Raw genomic sequence first — 14,613 nt, forward strand, 5'->3', positions numbered from 1 at the left:
ATTTTTCACAGAACTAGAACAAATAATCCGAAAATTCGTATGGAACCACGAAAGACCCCAAATTTCCAAAGCAATCCTCAGAAACAAAGAATAAAGCCGGAAGCATAATCTCCCAGACTTCAGACTATACTACAAAGCTACAGTAATCAAAATGGCATGGTGTTGGTACAAAAAGAGGCATACAGATCGATGGAACAGAAAAGAGAGCCCAGAAATACCACACACCTATGGTCAATCAATCTAAGACAAAGGAAGTAAGAATATACAATGGAGAAAAGACACTCTTTCAAGCAGTGGTGCTGGGAAAACTGGACAGCTACATGTAAAACAATGAAATTAGAACACTCCCTCACACAACATACAAAAATAAACTCAAAACGGTTTAAAGGCCTAAATGTAAGACCTGAAAGCATAAAACTCCTAGAAGAGAACACAGGCGGAACACTCTTTGACATAAATCATAGCAATATTTTCTTGGATCAGTCTGAGGCAAAAGAAATAAAGGCAAAACCAAACAAATAGGACTAGATTAAAGCTTCTGCACAGCAAAGGAAACCATCAAAGTGAAAAGACAACCTACGGAATGGGAGTAAATATTTGCAAATGATGCAACTGACAAGGGGTTAATTTCCAAAATATACAAGTAGCTCATACAGCTCAATATCAAAAAACAATCCAATCAAAAATGCCCATCGACGCGGATCAACTAGACCCGTGAGCCACAACTACTGAGCCTGCGCGTCTGGAGCCTGTGCTCCGCAACAAGAGAGGCCGCGATAGTGAGAGGCCCGTGCACCGCGATGAAGAGTGGCCCCCGCTTGCCACAACTAGAGAAAGCCCTCCCACAGAAACGAAGACCCAACACAGCCAAAAATAAATAAATATTTGAATTAATGTGTAAGTTTAAAAAAAAATGCCCATCAACAGACGAATGGATAAAGAAGTTGTGGTACATATATACAATGGAATATTACTCAGCCATAAAAAGGAATGAAATTGAGTCATTTGTTGAGACGTGGATGGATCTAGAGACTCTCATACAGAGTGAAGTAAGTCAGAAAGAGAAAAACAAATATCGCATATTAACGCATATATGTGGAACCTAGAAAAATGGTGTAGATGAATCAGTTTGCAGGGCAGAAGTTGAGACACAGATGTAGAGGACAAACGTATGGACACCAAGGGGGGAAAACCGTGGTGGGGTGGGGATGGTGGTGTGCTGAATTGGGTGATTGGGATTGACATGTATACACTGATGTGTATAAAATTGATGACTAATAAGAACCTGCAGTATAAAAAAACAAACAAACAAACAAAACAACTAATACTAAACTTTCTTTGGGTTATTTGTATGGAAATATGTTAATATAAATGTTTCAGACATTACACGAAATTTCTAAAAATCTTATATGTTCTGGTATAATGTTATAAGTCATAATTCTACTTATTACTTTAAAATGTATATCTCAGAAATAACTAAATTTCCTTGTCAATTGCATTATTATGAACTTTCATCAAATCTTTAACCGTGGTCATTTTTAAGTCTTTTGTCATTTACAGACAGTTCTGGGTGTACTCTGATGCTTTTGCAAATATGTTCCTATAAAAGGGTTTCATCTTTAAGGAATTCATGGAAAAGACTCTGACAAGTACAGGTTTCTGGTAACTGACTATACTGCTGAACTGAATGAATAAGCATTTTCAGAACTCTAATGGAAAACTGATGAATTCATAAAAGTGCTAACAAAAGATCAAGATGAAAAAAAAATTACATGGGACTGAGTGAACTGATGAGGATGATTATAATTTTTGTGACCTTCTGTTTGAATAAAAAAAATCTTAAAAAACAAAAACAAAACAATCCAATCAAAAAATGGGCAGAAGACTTGAATAGACATTTTTCCAAAGACATGCAGATAGCTAACAAGCACATGAAAAGATTCCCAACATTACTAATTAGAGAAATGCAAATTAAAACCACAATGAGGTATCACCTCGCATTTGTCAGCATGGCCATCATCAAAAAGTCTACAAATAACAAATGTTGGAGAGGATATGTAGAAAAGATCCTGGTCCCTGCTGTTAAAAATTTTGGAGGCAATTTCAAAAGTTGAGACATAAGCATTCCTAAAGCCCCTTCCACCTTTTGCACTTTCCTCTGTCAGGGATGCTCTGACCAATAAAAGTCATAGTAACCATCTTTAAATTCTCTGGGGCCTTAGGGACTGTATCTGTATATGCCTATAGGCTTTAAAGATCCTCTCTAGAAATTCTGAAGGCTCCTCATTCCGTTTCTGTATTTCCTTCTGTGCTTTATTAAGGCTTCTTTGTTTTGGCCCCCTCTTCACAATCCTGCAAGAATGCAGTCTCGATAATGTCCAAGTTTGGGCCTATCCCCAGCATCACATCCCAGTTAGGATGCACTGTTGGTTCAGCTGTGCTGGCAGCATCCTGTATCGGGCCGCCAGGGGTTTCTGAATGAAGCTCACCTGCCTCCTCCCCAGCTCTATCCAGCACCATTCTACATGCTTCTGAAATGAGGAGGGGGGTGAATAAATTTTGAACACCGGCCCAGGTTGGGTTGTGGGTTGCAAGAAATCGATGAAAGAAAGTTTTCCATTCTTTTTGGGTCATCTCTATAAGTTGGCATATTGTTCTTGCAATTAAATAAATCTTAAGTTGAAAAAGGAGAATGGACCCAGGTCAATCCCATCGGCTGCCCCATTTCAGCAATCACACCTCCAGTGGGGACCTGCCTTAAGGGATTTTGCCCCACTTGAGTTTGGGTAGCTCCCTGGCCAAATCGAGTACCCTGGCAGGTATGAGAGGGGAAGACGGGTCCTATTTCCTGTTTCTCTACCCTCAGAGACCAGGGGGGGCAGGACGGGGGTGGGACGAGCCTGAAGCAGCAGCAGCACCAGCGTGTGGGGATGGGAGAGGAGCAGTCGAAGTGTTTGAATTAACAGCAAGTCCTCCTCCTTTGCTTTACAATCAAGTGAAACAAGTTTCTTTGCCTTCCCTTCCTGTTGGGCCATAATCTTACATTTTATCTTGCATTTTATGACACAATAACATAAAAGACTGTACAAAAGGTATTTCATAGCATTTTCCTTCCCATTTACAAAATAAATCTAGTTGCAAGATTTTATTGTAATTTAAGGATCCATTTTCAGGCCATTTTGCTCTGGAGTCTAAAGGATAGTGTGGCTATACAGTGTTACAAAAAATACCATCTTTTTCTTTCTCTTCTATGGATTCATAACTCAAAGTCATCTACTTTTGGAGAATGCAGGCTAGAGGGCTGCAAGAGGGAACCGAATCAACATTGCCCATTTTGAAGGGGCTTTGCTTCCAGTTGCATCAACGAAACCTCTCTACAGGTTCTCTCTGCTTGGTGCTTCTTGGGCACCAAGAAGCTCAATCCCCAATAGCCAATTCCTAACAATTAAGACAATCAGACCTAGACAGACAAGGGCAAACAAAAGCAGAACAAAAAAGACCAAAAAAAAAAAAAAAAAAAAAGAAGTCCTGGGCCTTTAACCCAGGTACCTCAGCAGCTGTAACCTTTTATATTGTCAGCCCACATCCCACCAGCTGGGTCTCCAACCCACGACTCGGTCAGGATCGCACAAACAACCTGTGCACAGGTGCGTTTCTTTAACGAGGTTACCCAGAAGGCGTCTTCCAAACCCAAACCCCCCCAAACCGTTTTTTCATTGCAAAACAAAACGTAAGTGCCGAAGGTCAGTGGCATCTCACCTGGGAAATCCAAGGGATGGTCCCTGGAACTAATGGACCAGGCAGCTGCTTGGACTCATGCACAGGCTCTCAGTACCGGCGAGGGGCCCACGAACCACGGGCAAAAGCTCCATTTGGACTTACCTCCTAGCTGGCTCGTCTTGCCGGACACACAGGAAGCCAAAACGCTGAGATACCCAGGCTTGCAGCAAAGAGAGGGCTTATTCACAAGGCAGCCAAGCGAGGAGATCAGAGGACAAATCTCAAATCTGCCTTTCTCAAGGCAAGGGCCTCGGGTGTTCGTGGGATGACTAAGAAAGCAGCAGGGTGGTCTGAGGCTTGGGAGCAGTTATGTCATTCTGCGCAGGCGTAACCAGGCTACAAGCCTCTGCGCAGTCAAAAACGTCACACTCGCGCATGCCCAGTTGAAGGGTTGGTGGTCCTATCTAGTCTTAACTGGCTTAGCTTGAACTAGACGCAGCTGGCCGCAAGTTCCTAGAAAATAACTGAGGCAAGCATCCTATTGTTTGGACTGCCTGCCACTTGGAGAACATTCAAGTCTTTAAATGACCTTGATTAGAGAAGGCAGGTGAAATGGATTTAACCCGTAGTTTCAGGTATCTGCCTTTACTTGCTAAGCATGGCGACCCTAATTCAAGAAAATGGAAGACATCCACACGAAGAGTTGCCGGTGAATGTTCACAGCAGCATTGTTCATCATAGCCAAAAATGGAAGCAATCAAAATGTCTACCAGCTGATAAATTGATTTTTTTTTAAAGTGCTATATTTATTCAATGGCTTACTATTCAGTGATCAAAAGGGATGAACTGCTCGTACACGATGCAACATGGATGGACCTCAACACCATCATGGCTAGTGAAATAAGCATGACCAAAAGACTGCAGGTGGAAACCAGGGGACTTTTTTGCAATGAGGGGAATGTTCTAAAACTGAATTTTGGGAATCAATTCACTACTCTATAACTTCAATAAAAAATCATTAATTATACACATATAATGGGTGATTATATACTGTGTAAATTACACCTCAATAAATCTGTTAAAAAAAAAACACACACAAAACCTCTCTTCTGCCACTCTTCCTGGCCCCAGCATACTTTATGTGCCAGTCCTATGAAATCATCCTTATGTCCCCTAGCATACCCTGCTTCTTGCCTCTGTGCTCACGCTCTGCTGGCTGCTGGGACCACATGTGCCCTTTCCTCTGCCTTGCTCAAATGTCATTTTCTCCACCTTCACTCATGCTGCCTGTTGGTAGATCACTGATTCCCGGCAGTATTTCCAAGTCACTTGCCTCAAATTCTAATTGTGCTTCAGTCCTGATTTAACCCCCTTGGGGATTTTTAGAACTCTTTTCCTCTTCACCTTGAAGGAAGCAGATGGTTTTCACACTTTTCCCTTTCCAAGCACCTAACATCAGGACTAACAAAATAGGTTCCAGGATTACTTGGATGCTAACTCTGCTGGACCTTTGGCTTTTCAGGGAGCCTGTCCTGAGTTTGACTTGCCCTGTCAATCACGGTACCGCTTCTGGGGGTGTCATCTCTGTGTCCCCACCACACTGTTTATGAAGCCATGTCATATGTACACACTCTGCCCTTTAAGCTCTTGTATAAATTTTGTGTCCTTAAGTGGTTCCGAGGTATATCTCTGTCAGCTAGATAGGAATACCTCAAGAACGAGGACGTGTCTCATCCATTTGAACCTCTTGCCTAGCCCAGAGCCGAGCAGGTCCCAAGAAGACTTTGGTGAATGAATGAACATCCAGTTAAAGGAATCCTAAAAGAATATAACTGATCTGACAGAATCCAGCTATGGAGCTGGATATTTACTTTACAAAAGCAAAGTCCTTCACTCTGGTGATCCCCAAATGGAGGGCCTGCCAGCTTTTTATAGACATTCCAGCCCCCAGGGCTTTTAAAATTTTTATTTATTTATTTATTTTTGGCTGCATTGGGTCTTCGTTACTGAGTGGGGGAGAGTGGGGCCCACTCTTTGATGCAGTGCGCGGGCTTCTCATTGCGGTGGCTTCTCTTGTTGCAGAGCACGGGCTCTAGGCGCATGGGCTTCAGTAGTTGTGGCACACAGGTTCAGTAGCTGTGGCTCACAGGCTCTAGAGCACAGGCTCAGTAGCTGTAGCACATGGGCTTAGTTGCTCTGCAGCATGTGGGATCTTCCCGGACCAGGGATCAAACCCGTGTCCCCTGCATTGGCAGGAGGATTCTTAACCACTGCGCCACCAGGGAAGTCCTAGAGAAGACCTTTCTTACTGTCCTTACTCATCACCCCATCAGCCTCTGGATGGCCTCCCTCTTGCTATTCTGTTTACTTATTCCATCAACGACTTCCATCATCCTTTTCTTGTCGATACTATTTTTCTCATACTTGATATTAAAAAAAAAACAGTGGGCCCTCCTTAGAACACAGCACCTTGGAGTTTTTTGACTTAAATTATTTAAAGTGAAAGAATATTTTTACATGCTCAATAAATACTTATTGAGCATAGACTATATAAAACAAGTCCTGTACCTATTATTCACCTTCTATTTCTTTTCTTGTACTGCCCTACCAAATTAAAAAGCACCCGGAATTCTTATTTATAACATTCCCAACCTCAGTCCAGCTTATGAGTTTAGTGAACCAGATGATTTTGGAAGCCTTTCCAGCTCTAATATTTTGTGATTCTAATATAGGTTTTACTTTTTTTCTTTCTTAAACCAGTAAGTGAATGAAGTCTGCTTTGATCTTATTGGGATGTTAATATTTTCAATCTTTACTTTAAAAAGCAACAGGAGTTCAGTTTATTAGACTGCAGAACCTGGGTTTCTAAGGAATGTGTCCTAGGTGTGGGTAAGCGTGATATGGAAATCCAGCGCTTGCTAAATACAGGTTGGATTTGGCAGGATGGCTCTCCAGATATAGTTTGATTCCTCTTGGACCCTTTGGTTCCTTGGCTATGTCTGAGTCATTCCATAAGTCAGGCCGTGGATCTGTGACTCAGGGAGTAAGGGGACTTGCACAGTATGTGACATATAATAGACACTCGAAAAGTATTTGTTGGATGCCTGCCTGCCAAGGCCACGTGCTCTAACTTCTCTCAGACATGCAGACACTCTTTTGCTACTTTCCAGGATAGAGGCTTCGCCTGCCTTTCTGGGGTACCCACTTTCAGTGACCAGGGGTGCATCCCCTATTTCATGGGACAATATGTGATTTTTGGGAAGTAATACTTATTAAAAGGTCTTTCTGGTACACTACCACTCCTTTTCATTGGTCCCACACATCAAGCCTTTGCCCCGGGACAGCCGTGTCAGAAATCAAGACCATGTCCCTCGTGTCAGCTCTTTGCTCCGGTGAACAAACTGCACTTCTGAAACTGCTGTTCATGCTTTCCCAAGCGTCTCTCTGTATGATCCTGATTTCTTACTATATTGCTACTAATCCACACTCCTGGAGAAGATAAACCAGATTTCAGGTCTGTGCGGGTCTCAAAAGGTAATGATATTTATAAAACAAAACTAAAAGCCTTCCAATGCAACCTATTCTCCAAACATACTCAGTAGATGGCAGTGTTGCTCTTTCACCGGTTTTTGGTCTTAGGGGTGTTTTTTGTTGTTTTTGTTTTGCTTTGTTTCTATAAGATTTAGAACAGCTGAGGTTTCTGTCTAGCTTAGATTGTGGGTTCCACAAAATGTAGTTCTTTTTACTCAATCAGTCTTTTTTGTTCAGGGCCCTACCAAAAACCCTAAGTCCCTTGGGCAGACTAATAATTAAGTAAATCTTCAAACTAGTATTCTATTTAAAATGTTTTAATTACAAAAGTTAGACATGGTTGTAAAAATTCAAAAGACACAGAAATGTAGAAAGTAAAAGTGAATGAAAGTTTTTCAGGTGTTTTACTATGCATATAAAATATATATATAACATTACCTATATTCATGGGGTCATACTATTCATATTATTCTACAACTCACATTTGCTTATTTACATAGTGTGTGTTCCTCCATGTCAATACGTACGATCTTCACTCTTCCCACTTTCATGGTTTATGACATTTACATTCTGTTCTGGAACTATAGTCAAGTCTTCTAGGCTTGAACTTCTGAATACTTAAACCCAATAAAAATAGCATTTACCATATTGTGGTTATGTAAATATTAATCACTGCAGAACAAAAAGTGATCAGATCTACAGAGAAGAAAAGAAAATCACATGTACTTAACCCATACCATAAAATTGTCAAGATTCAAAGCTGTTTTTTAATTTCACTTTTATTTTCCTCACTTTTACTCAGCTGTCACTGTTTTTTATTAGTTTGTTGAATCTCATGTTTCTTGAAATCTCATTCTTTTTTCCCTTTTGCTTTGCTCAAGTACCTCCCTGAGTAATTCGTAAATTTTAGTACATCTGTTATAAGCTTTCTCTGCAGAGCTGAAAATATCTTTCCCCCACTGATTGTTAGCTTGGCCTGGAGTTTTTAGGCTTAAATTCATATTCCCTTGGAATTTTAAAGACATGGTTTAAAAGTGTTTGTGATGGAAAGTCTGATGTTAGTCAGATTCTTATTCCTTTGTAGCTGACCCTTTTTTTTTCCCCGTCTGGAAGCTTTTAAGACTTTATCACTGTCCTTGGGGTTCCGAAATTTCTACGAGTGTCTAGGTATGGGTCTTGTTTTTATTTATCCTGCTTGGTACCTGGTGGGCTCTTTCAATCTGAAGATTTGTGTTTTCCCCTAGCTCAGAAAAATTTTCTATTATGTCTATGGTTCTGCTTCCCAGCCCCCCCTTTTTTTTTGGTTCTTTCTCAAACTCGTATTGAATGAATGACTGCTGACTTCCTAGATCTTTCCTTTGTCTCTGGACTTTTCTTTCATTTTTCACTGCTTTGTGTTTTTCCTGTGTTCTAGGAGATTCCATTGACTTTCAGATAACTGGTCAGGTTTTCAGTCTTGACCATTCTACTATTCCTCTGTTTGCTGGATTTTCTAAAATTTTGACAATAATTTTAAATTTCCACAAATGATTTCTCCTTCTCTGATGCCTCCCTTTTTAATGGCAGTTAGTTCTTGTTTTAGAGATTTAACATTCTGTCAAATCTCTCCAAAGATAGAATTTTCTTCTTGAACATTCCCTACTATGTCTTGTTTTTTTCCAAGATAACTTCTGTTTGTTCATCTTTGTTTAGCTCTTTCATGCTCTTGGTTTCCCTGAAATGTGTGGCAGCCCATGGCTGTTCATCCACTTTCATAAATGAAGGGCTAGATTAATCTGTCTAGATAGCTGGTAAGGCCTGTTTCCCCAGGGGGCCTCTCCCTTGAAGGAAGGGCTGGCTGCAGGCTCATCAGTGGTTGGGCCACATCATCAGCAGGCTTTACCTGGGGCTCCCCACACTTGCCAGTGTACGGACAGGTTTAAAGAATGCGCTGGAGCACTTCACTATGGTTTCTTCTTGGGCAGAGAAACACCCTCCCCCACTTGATGTACATGTCTATTGCGGATGTCTAGAGCGATGCTAAGCTCTCTTCTGCTCCTCTCTTGAGTTTTGACACCCATATTAAGATCCCTTTCTGGATAGATCACCCACATTTTTTGGGGGTAATAATTCTTGGATCCTAGGGACCCAAGAGACAAAATTTCTACTACTAGTTGCTTTTTATGGATTGAGAGTATGTTGGGGGGTAGGGGGAAGGAGAAATGTGGGAGCCCAAACTGGCCCAGGTACTGTGTATGCAGTTCTTTGCTCAGTTATTCTGACGAGGCCCTGTGTTTCTGTTTTCTAGTTCTTGGCTCTGAGTTGGGAGTTTCTTTGGAACTCCCTTGAGAAGGGAAGTTCTTGGTCCTGGTGTTCCGGGCTATGGTTTACCTTTGCTCTTTGTCTGTCAGCCCGATCCCATCTGCTTTCCAGCTTCCTGCATTTTCTCAGACTTCCTGATCTGCTGGCACCCTCTCTTATTTTCTAGCACTGATATAATTCTTTAAAAAATACCTTATATGGGCATGGTATGGTGGAGTGGTTAAGGCATGTACTCAATTTGTAACTTCTGATATAATAAGTTTTTCAAACTTAAGAGTCTTTCTTAATTTATGAGATTCAAAAGGTATAAGACAGATATATAAAGTGGAAATATCCCTTTCATCCTGTTCCAGATAAAGACTACTAACTGTCCCCTTATATCTTCTCTCCCCTTCTTCCTTTAGAAACAAAGCTCCAAATCTTAGCTGGGCTCGTGACTGCTCAGCTAAGGAGGACACTTCCTGGGTGTGGCCAAGTGATTGAGTTCTGGCCAATGGCAGGTGAGCAGAGCAGCTGCTCAGTCTCGCTCTGGCTCCTCTAAAGGGCATGGGTGTGCCTCTGCTTCTTTGATTTCCTCTTTGCTCTTGGCTGGAATGCAGACAAAGTGGGGAGCCGCCCTCATCTATGCAGGGGAGGGCGACGCTGTAGGGACGGTTAGAGTAACAGATGCAAGGAGCCTGGGGAGTCCCTGACACTTCATCACTGTTATACCAGCCCTGGTCTGTGAGAGAGAAATGAAATGCTGTCTTGTTTAAGCCTTGTATTCTGGGGTCACTTTTTGCAGCAGCCTATCCTATCTCCTAACTGAGACAGTCCCTGGGCTATTCAGTTCTCCTCCCTGGAAGCAACCAGTGTGAACATATTGCTGGATCCTTCCAGGGATATTTCATGCATAGACTAATACATACATGCATGAGTGCACGCATACATACATAAACGTACATACACACATGTAGCCCCTCTCTATTTTTACGTAAATGGTGCTGTACCAAAAAGCTGTTCTTTAGAGAAGAGGCCAAGCTCTGTTTGAGAAGGAGTATTGCTGGTGACAGCCCTCAGCTCAACTTTTCCTCTTCGGTGCTGACAATTTGAGCTCTGTCTCCAAACGTGCATACCATCCCCCACAAAACCAAAGCTCAGCTCACCCTGCTTTGTGATGGTTTCTTACAAGCATGTTCCTCAGAGGACTCGTTATTCCTTTCTCCCTAAAAAGAAAGATTTATTGAAATGTTGCAACCACACAGAATAATCTGTGTGGAGTTCCAGTGAATTCACTTTTTCTCCCATCTTGTATCTTTCTGGGGCCTTTGTATGATAGGGTTTGGGCTCCAGTGGCTGCCCAGTGGTCTCATCCATTAGCCCAAACCTGGTGCTGTCTGTGGAAGCTCTGAATGCAGATGTCACAGCTGAAGAATGAAGCAGATTGTTGAATGCTCCTTGAATGGTCTGTCCACTCTCTGCCCATTTTCCCCTCCCCCACTGTCATGTCCCCATGCTGGATTCCAGTGCCCTGAATTGATCTTGTGAGGGAAAGCACTGGGGACTGGACAGCATCTCCTCTGAATTTTCTACACTTTCTAAAAAGAAGAGAGAAGCCAGGAATCCACCTGGGTTGGTGGGGAAAGGGAAAAGGTGTGTGTGTTGGGAAGGGGGAGGGGTGGATGAGATCACTCTCAGAGCAGAGAGGTGATCAACAGGGGGCTGCTTGTTTATTTCATTTATAGCAGTGTGTATCTGTTAACCCAGAGTCCTAATTTATCCCTCCCCCTCCTTTCACCTTTGGTGACTGAAAGTTTGTTTTCTACCTCTGTGAGTCTACTTCTGTTTTGTAAATAGGTTCATTCGTATCCTTTTTTTAGATTCCACATGGGATATCATATAGTTGTCTTCCTCTGACTGACTTCACTTAGTATGATAATCTCTAGGTCCATCCCTGTTGCTGCAGATGGCCAGCACATCTCCATGGACAGCTGACTCTCAGAACAGACCAGTGGGAAGAGAGAGCTGACTGGCTGGTCTCACAGGTGAGGAGCACACCACCGGCTTGTTCGTAAACCCCGAAAGACCCGCTGGGATTTTTCTCTGCCTTCATCTCGGTCATTGAGGGGTTAAGCCTCTGCAGACCCTCAGGGGTTTCAGCCTGGACTCCCGGGCCATTAATCATTGGGGACCAGGGCTGCAGGAACAACACTTACTAGCAATTAACCTACACTAAAGGGAGAATTGCCCACCCCCCACCCCCCCACCCCCCCACTCCCCCCACATGTCCCTCATCTGCACGCCCAATTACTCTACATTAACATTTACCAAGAAAACTGCCTGTTAATTGGAAGGGCAGTAGAAAGAAAGGCCACACACCTACCCAGTCTAACTTAATAACCTCAAAAGAAGCCATTAATTAATGGGAAACGTTGCACATTCAGATCTTGTTTAGACGGTTCGCCGATAACCGTGGGTTTGTGTTTCTGAACTCGGCTCTGCGCTCCCCCCTCCATCCCCTCCAGCACCTCAGGTTATAAAAAACACACTCGTAAGTGAAACTTCACTTTGAAGAATGTCCACACTGACCGGCGTCCTTACAGATTTCTGGGAACAATCTTCTTATTGTCTAGATGGGGAAACTGAGGTGGAGAAGAGAGGAGAGAACTGCCCGGAGTCGCAGGTTCCGACAGCAGCTGGCTGCCTCCCTGGCCGGGCTTCTCTTCGCTGCGCTGTGCACTGGCGGTGGTCTGAATCTAGAGGCAGCACCCTCTCTGGTCCCCAGGTGCCAGACGATCAGGTTTGTCAGCTTTCATGCTGACTGATGAAGGGTGAGAAGCAAGAGGCTTCTCGGAGGGCATGAGGAGGGTGGGCAGCAGGCGCAGTGTCTCCGGGAAGCCTGCTCTAAAACGCCCTTCCAGGCTCGCTCCCGGCCCCTCCCCAGGTGCGCCGTGGGTTGAATGGCACCTACACCCTGCAGCCCAGCAATCCGAGGGTCATGGCAGACACTTCTCCCTCACCCCCGCCTGCCATCAGTTCCCACGTCCTGCCCGTTTGAATCCTGGGCATCACTCAAACCCAGCTCTTCTCTTCCTGCACACGTTCCTGGTCTCCATCCCAGCTGGGCCTCCTCCTGGCCTGGCAGTGCCCGAGGTCACCTCTCTCTCTCTTCCATTCCCCCCAGCGGCTGTTTCACAGTTTCCTGACATGCCTCAAGCCCTTCACCCATCCCTCCACGTCCGTATCAGATAACCTCACCTCCCTCCCCAAGAAAGTAGACACCATGGGGGAGGGGCTCTGCTTAGTTCCCTTCCTTCCTGCTGGGACTGGGCCTGCCCTGCCTACAGGGCTGCCCTTTAGTTGCAGAGGTGTCCTGGGTCCCCGACCCGGGCTCTGAGTCTGTGCCTCCTCAGGGACCTTGCTCCTCTCTGACTTGACCATCTCACTCTCTCCTCCATTCTTCCCACACAGTGGAAGACTCTCAAGTGACTCCCATCTTAAAAGGGCACTGCTTCCCCAGCCCCCCTCCTCCAGCTGTAGCCTCCCTCCCTCCCTCCCTCCCTCTTCCTCTTTTGTGTTGAGCCATCTACACTCATTGTATACTCTCAACCTCCCACCCACTCTCAGTTGCCCCACAGAGACGGTCTTTCCTAAATTCAAAATAAGCTCCTTGTTACTAAATCCAGGAGACATGTTTTCGGTTTGGGTTTTTAAAAAAAATATGACCCTTTTTTTTTAGAATTTTCTATGGTTGATGACTCCCTCCCTCCTTCCTGAAACTCACTGTCCCTTGGCTTCCATGGAACCACTCTTCATTTTCCAGCCATCCCTTTCTGTCTGTCTCCTCCTCAAGCATTCTCCACGGGCAGCCCCACCCACTCTAGGTGATGGCGTCCGTTACCAACTAGATGACGCTGCTGCTGGCGGTGGTGACGGGTGATAACGACGATGCCTCTTGAATTATACGGAGTCCAGATCGGCTCCTGAGCGTCAGGCTCATCTCCAGCCACCTGGCAGACATCTCACTCGGGAGTTTTATAAGCATCTCACACTCACCATGTTCAAAATGAGCTCATTATCTTCCCTTTGTCTGCTTCCCCCCTAGGGCTTCCCATGCACATGGGAGTCATCCCTCCCCCCATCTCTCCTTTCCAATCAGTCAATCAATTAATCCTCAAGTCCTATACATTCAGTCTCCAAGGGGCCTCTCTATTCCCACTGCCATGACTTGAACTGTGACAAATTCCAGTCTTACCTCCCTACCGCTAGAGTGATCTTGCTAAACCCATATTTTATCAAATGGCACACTTCAGTAGCTCAGCACTGCCCCCAGGTCAAGGGTCAAGCTCTTTAGAACACCCTACAAGCCAGACTACACATTGGAAAAACCCATGGATTAGGACAAGAGTTCGCATCTCGGCCTCAATTTTCTCATTTTTAAAAATCAAACGAACATCCCTTCAGCAATGTTGGTTCTTAGAACTTTGATATCCATTTCTTGGTTTAAGGCATGAAACACTTCCATGAGGTAGGCACTATTGCCCCATTTAACAGATGAGAATAATTGAAACTCACAGAGTCTGAGGTCACAAAATAATTAAGGCAGGATGTGAACTCCTGCCTGAGACTTCTCACACTCTTCCCATGATCCCAGAGCTCAACAATCCAAGGGAGCAGAGAAGGGGGTCTTCCAGTGACTCAGAGACCACTCTGACCATGTCACAGATCTAAGAGACCTTCTCACGTTGCAGACATCATTTCCTGTGTTCACTGTACCTGGGGCCTGAGCCCCTACCCTGAGTTCTGGGTCAGAGAGAACTGCTCCCACACCTAGTCTCAGATGGGGTAGGGATGATGGACGAGCAGGGCATCAATAGCCATCTGTCCAGCTCCACTGACAAGCTAATCTTTTCAGTAAACATTTCATTAGTTCCTGCCAGGCTGCTTGCACCTGCTGACAGAGAGGCAGAACAGGGTGGGTGAGGGGGTCTCTGCTTTATCATATGGCTCAGATGTCATGTTGGCTGGGGGTCTCCCGGCCCCTGAGATCCAGCTAAGCTCGGCTAGGACATTGGTGCCACG

At 44.2% G+C, this 14,613-nt stretch overlaps 1 protein-coding gene across 1 annotated transcript in view; it reads right to left on the reverse strand.

Moving 5' to 3' along the window:
* Positions 1 to 7,456: 7,456 nt before the first annotated feature.
* Positions 7,457 to 14,613, reverse strand: part of LOC309634260 (uncharacterized protein) — an 88,515-nt gene continuing 81,358 nt past the window's right edge. Inside the window, exons 3-4 of the mRNA XM_082404234.1 lie at positions 10,698 to 10,757; positions 7,457 to 7,947 (exon numbers count right to left, since the gene is read on the reverse strand). Coding sequence (XP_082260360.1) covers positions 7,917 to 7,947; positions 10,698 to 10,757 — 91 coding nt within the window. The 3' untranslated portion in view covers positions 7,457 to 7,916. The remainder of the gene's footprint in view (positions 7,948 to 10,697; positions 10,758 to 14,613) is intronic.

The sequence above is a fragment of the Balaenoptera borealis genome, assembly GCF_965194805.1.
Source record: "Balaenoptera borealis genome assembly, chromosome: 8".
In the NCBI taxonomy this organism is placed as follows: domain Eukaryota; kingdom Metazoa; phylum Chordata; class Mammalia; order Artiodactyla; family Balaenopteridae; genus Balaenoptera; species Balaenoptera borealis.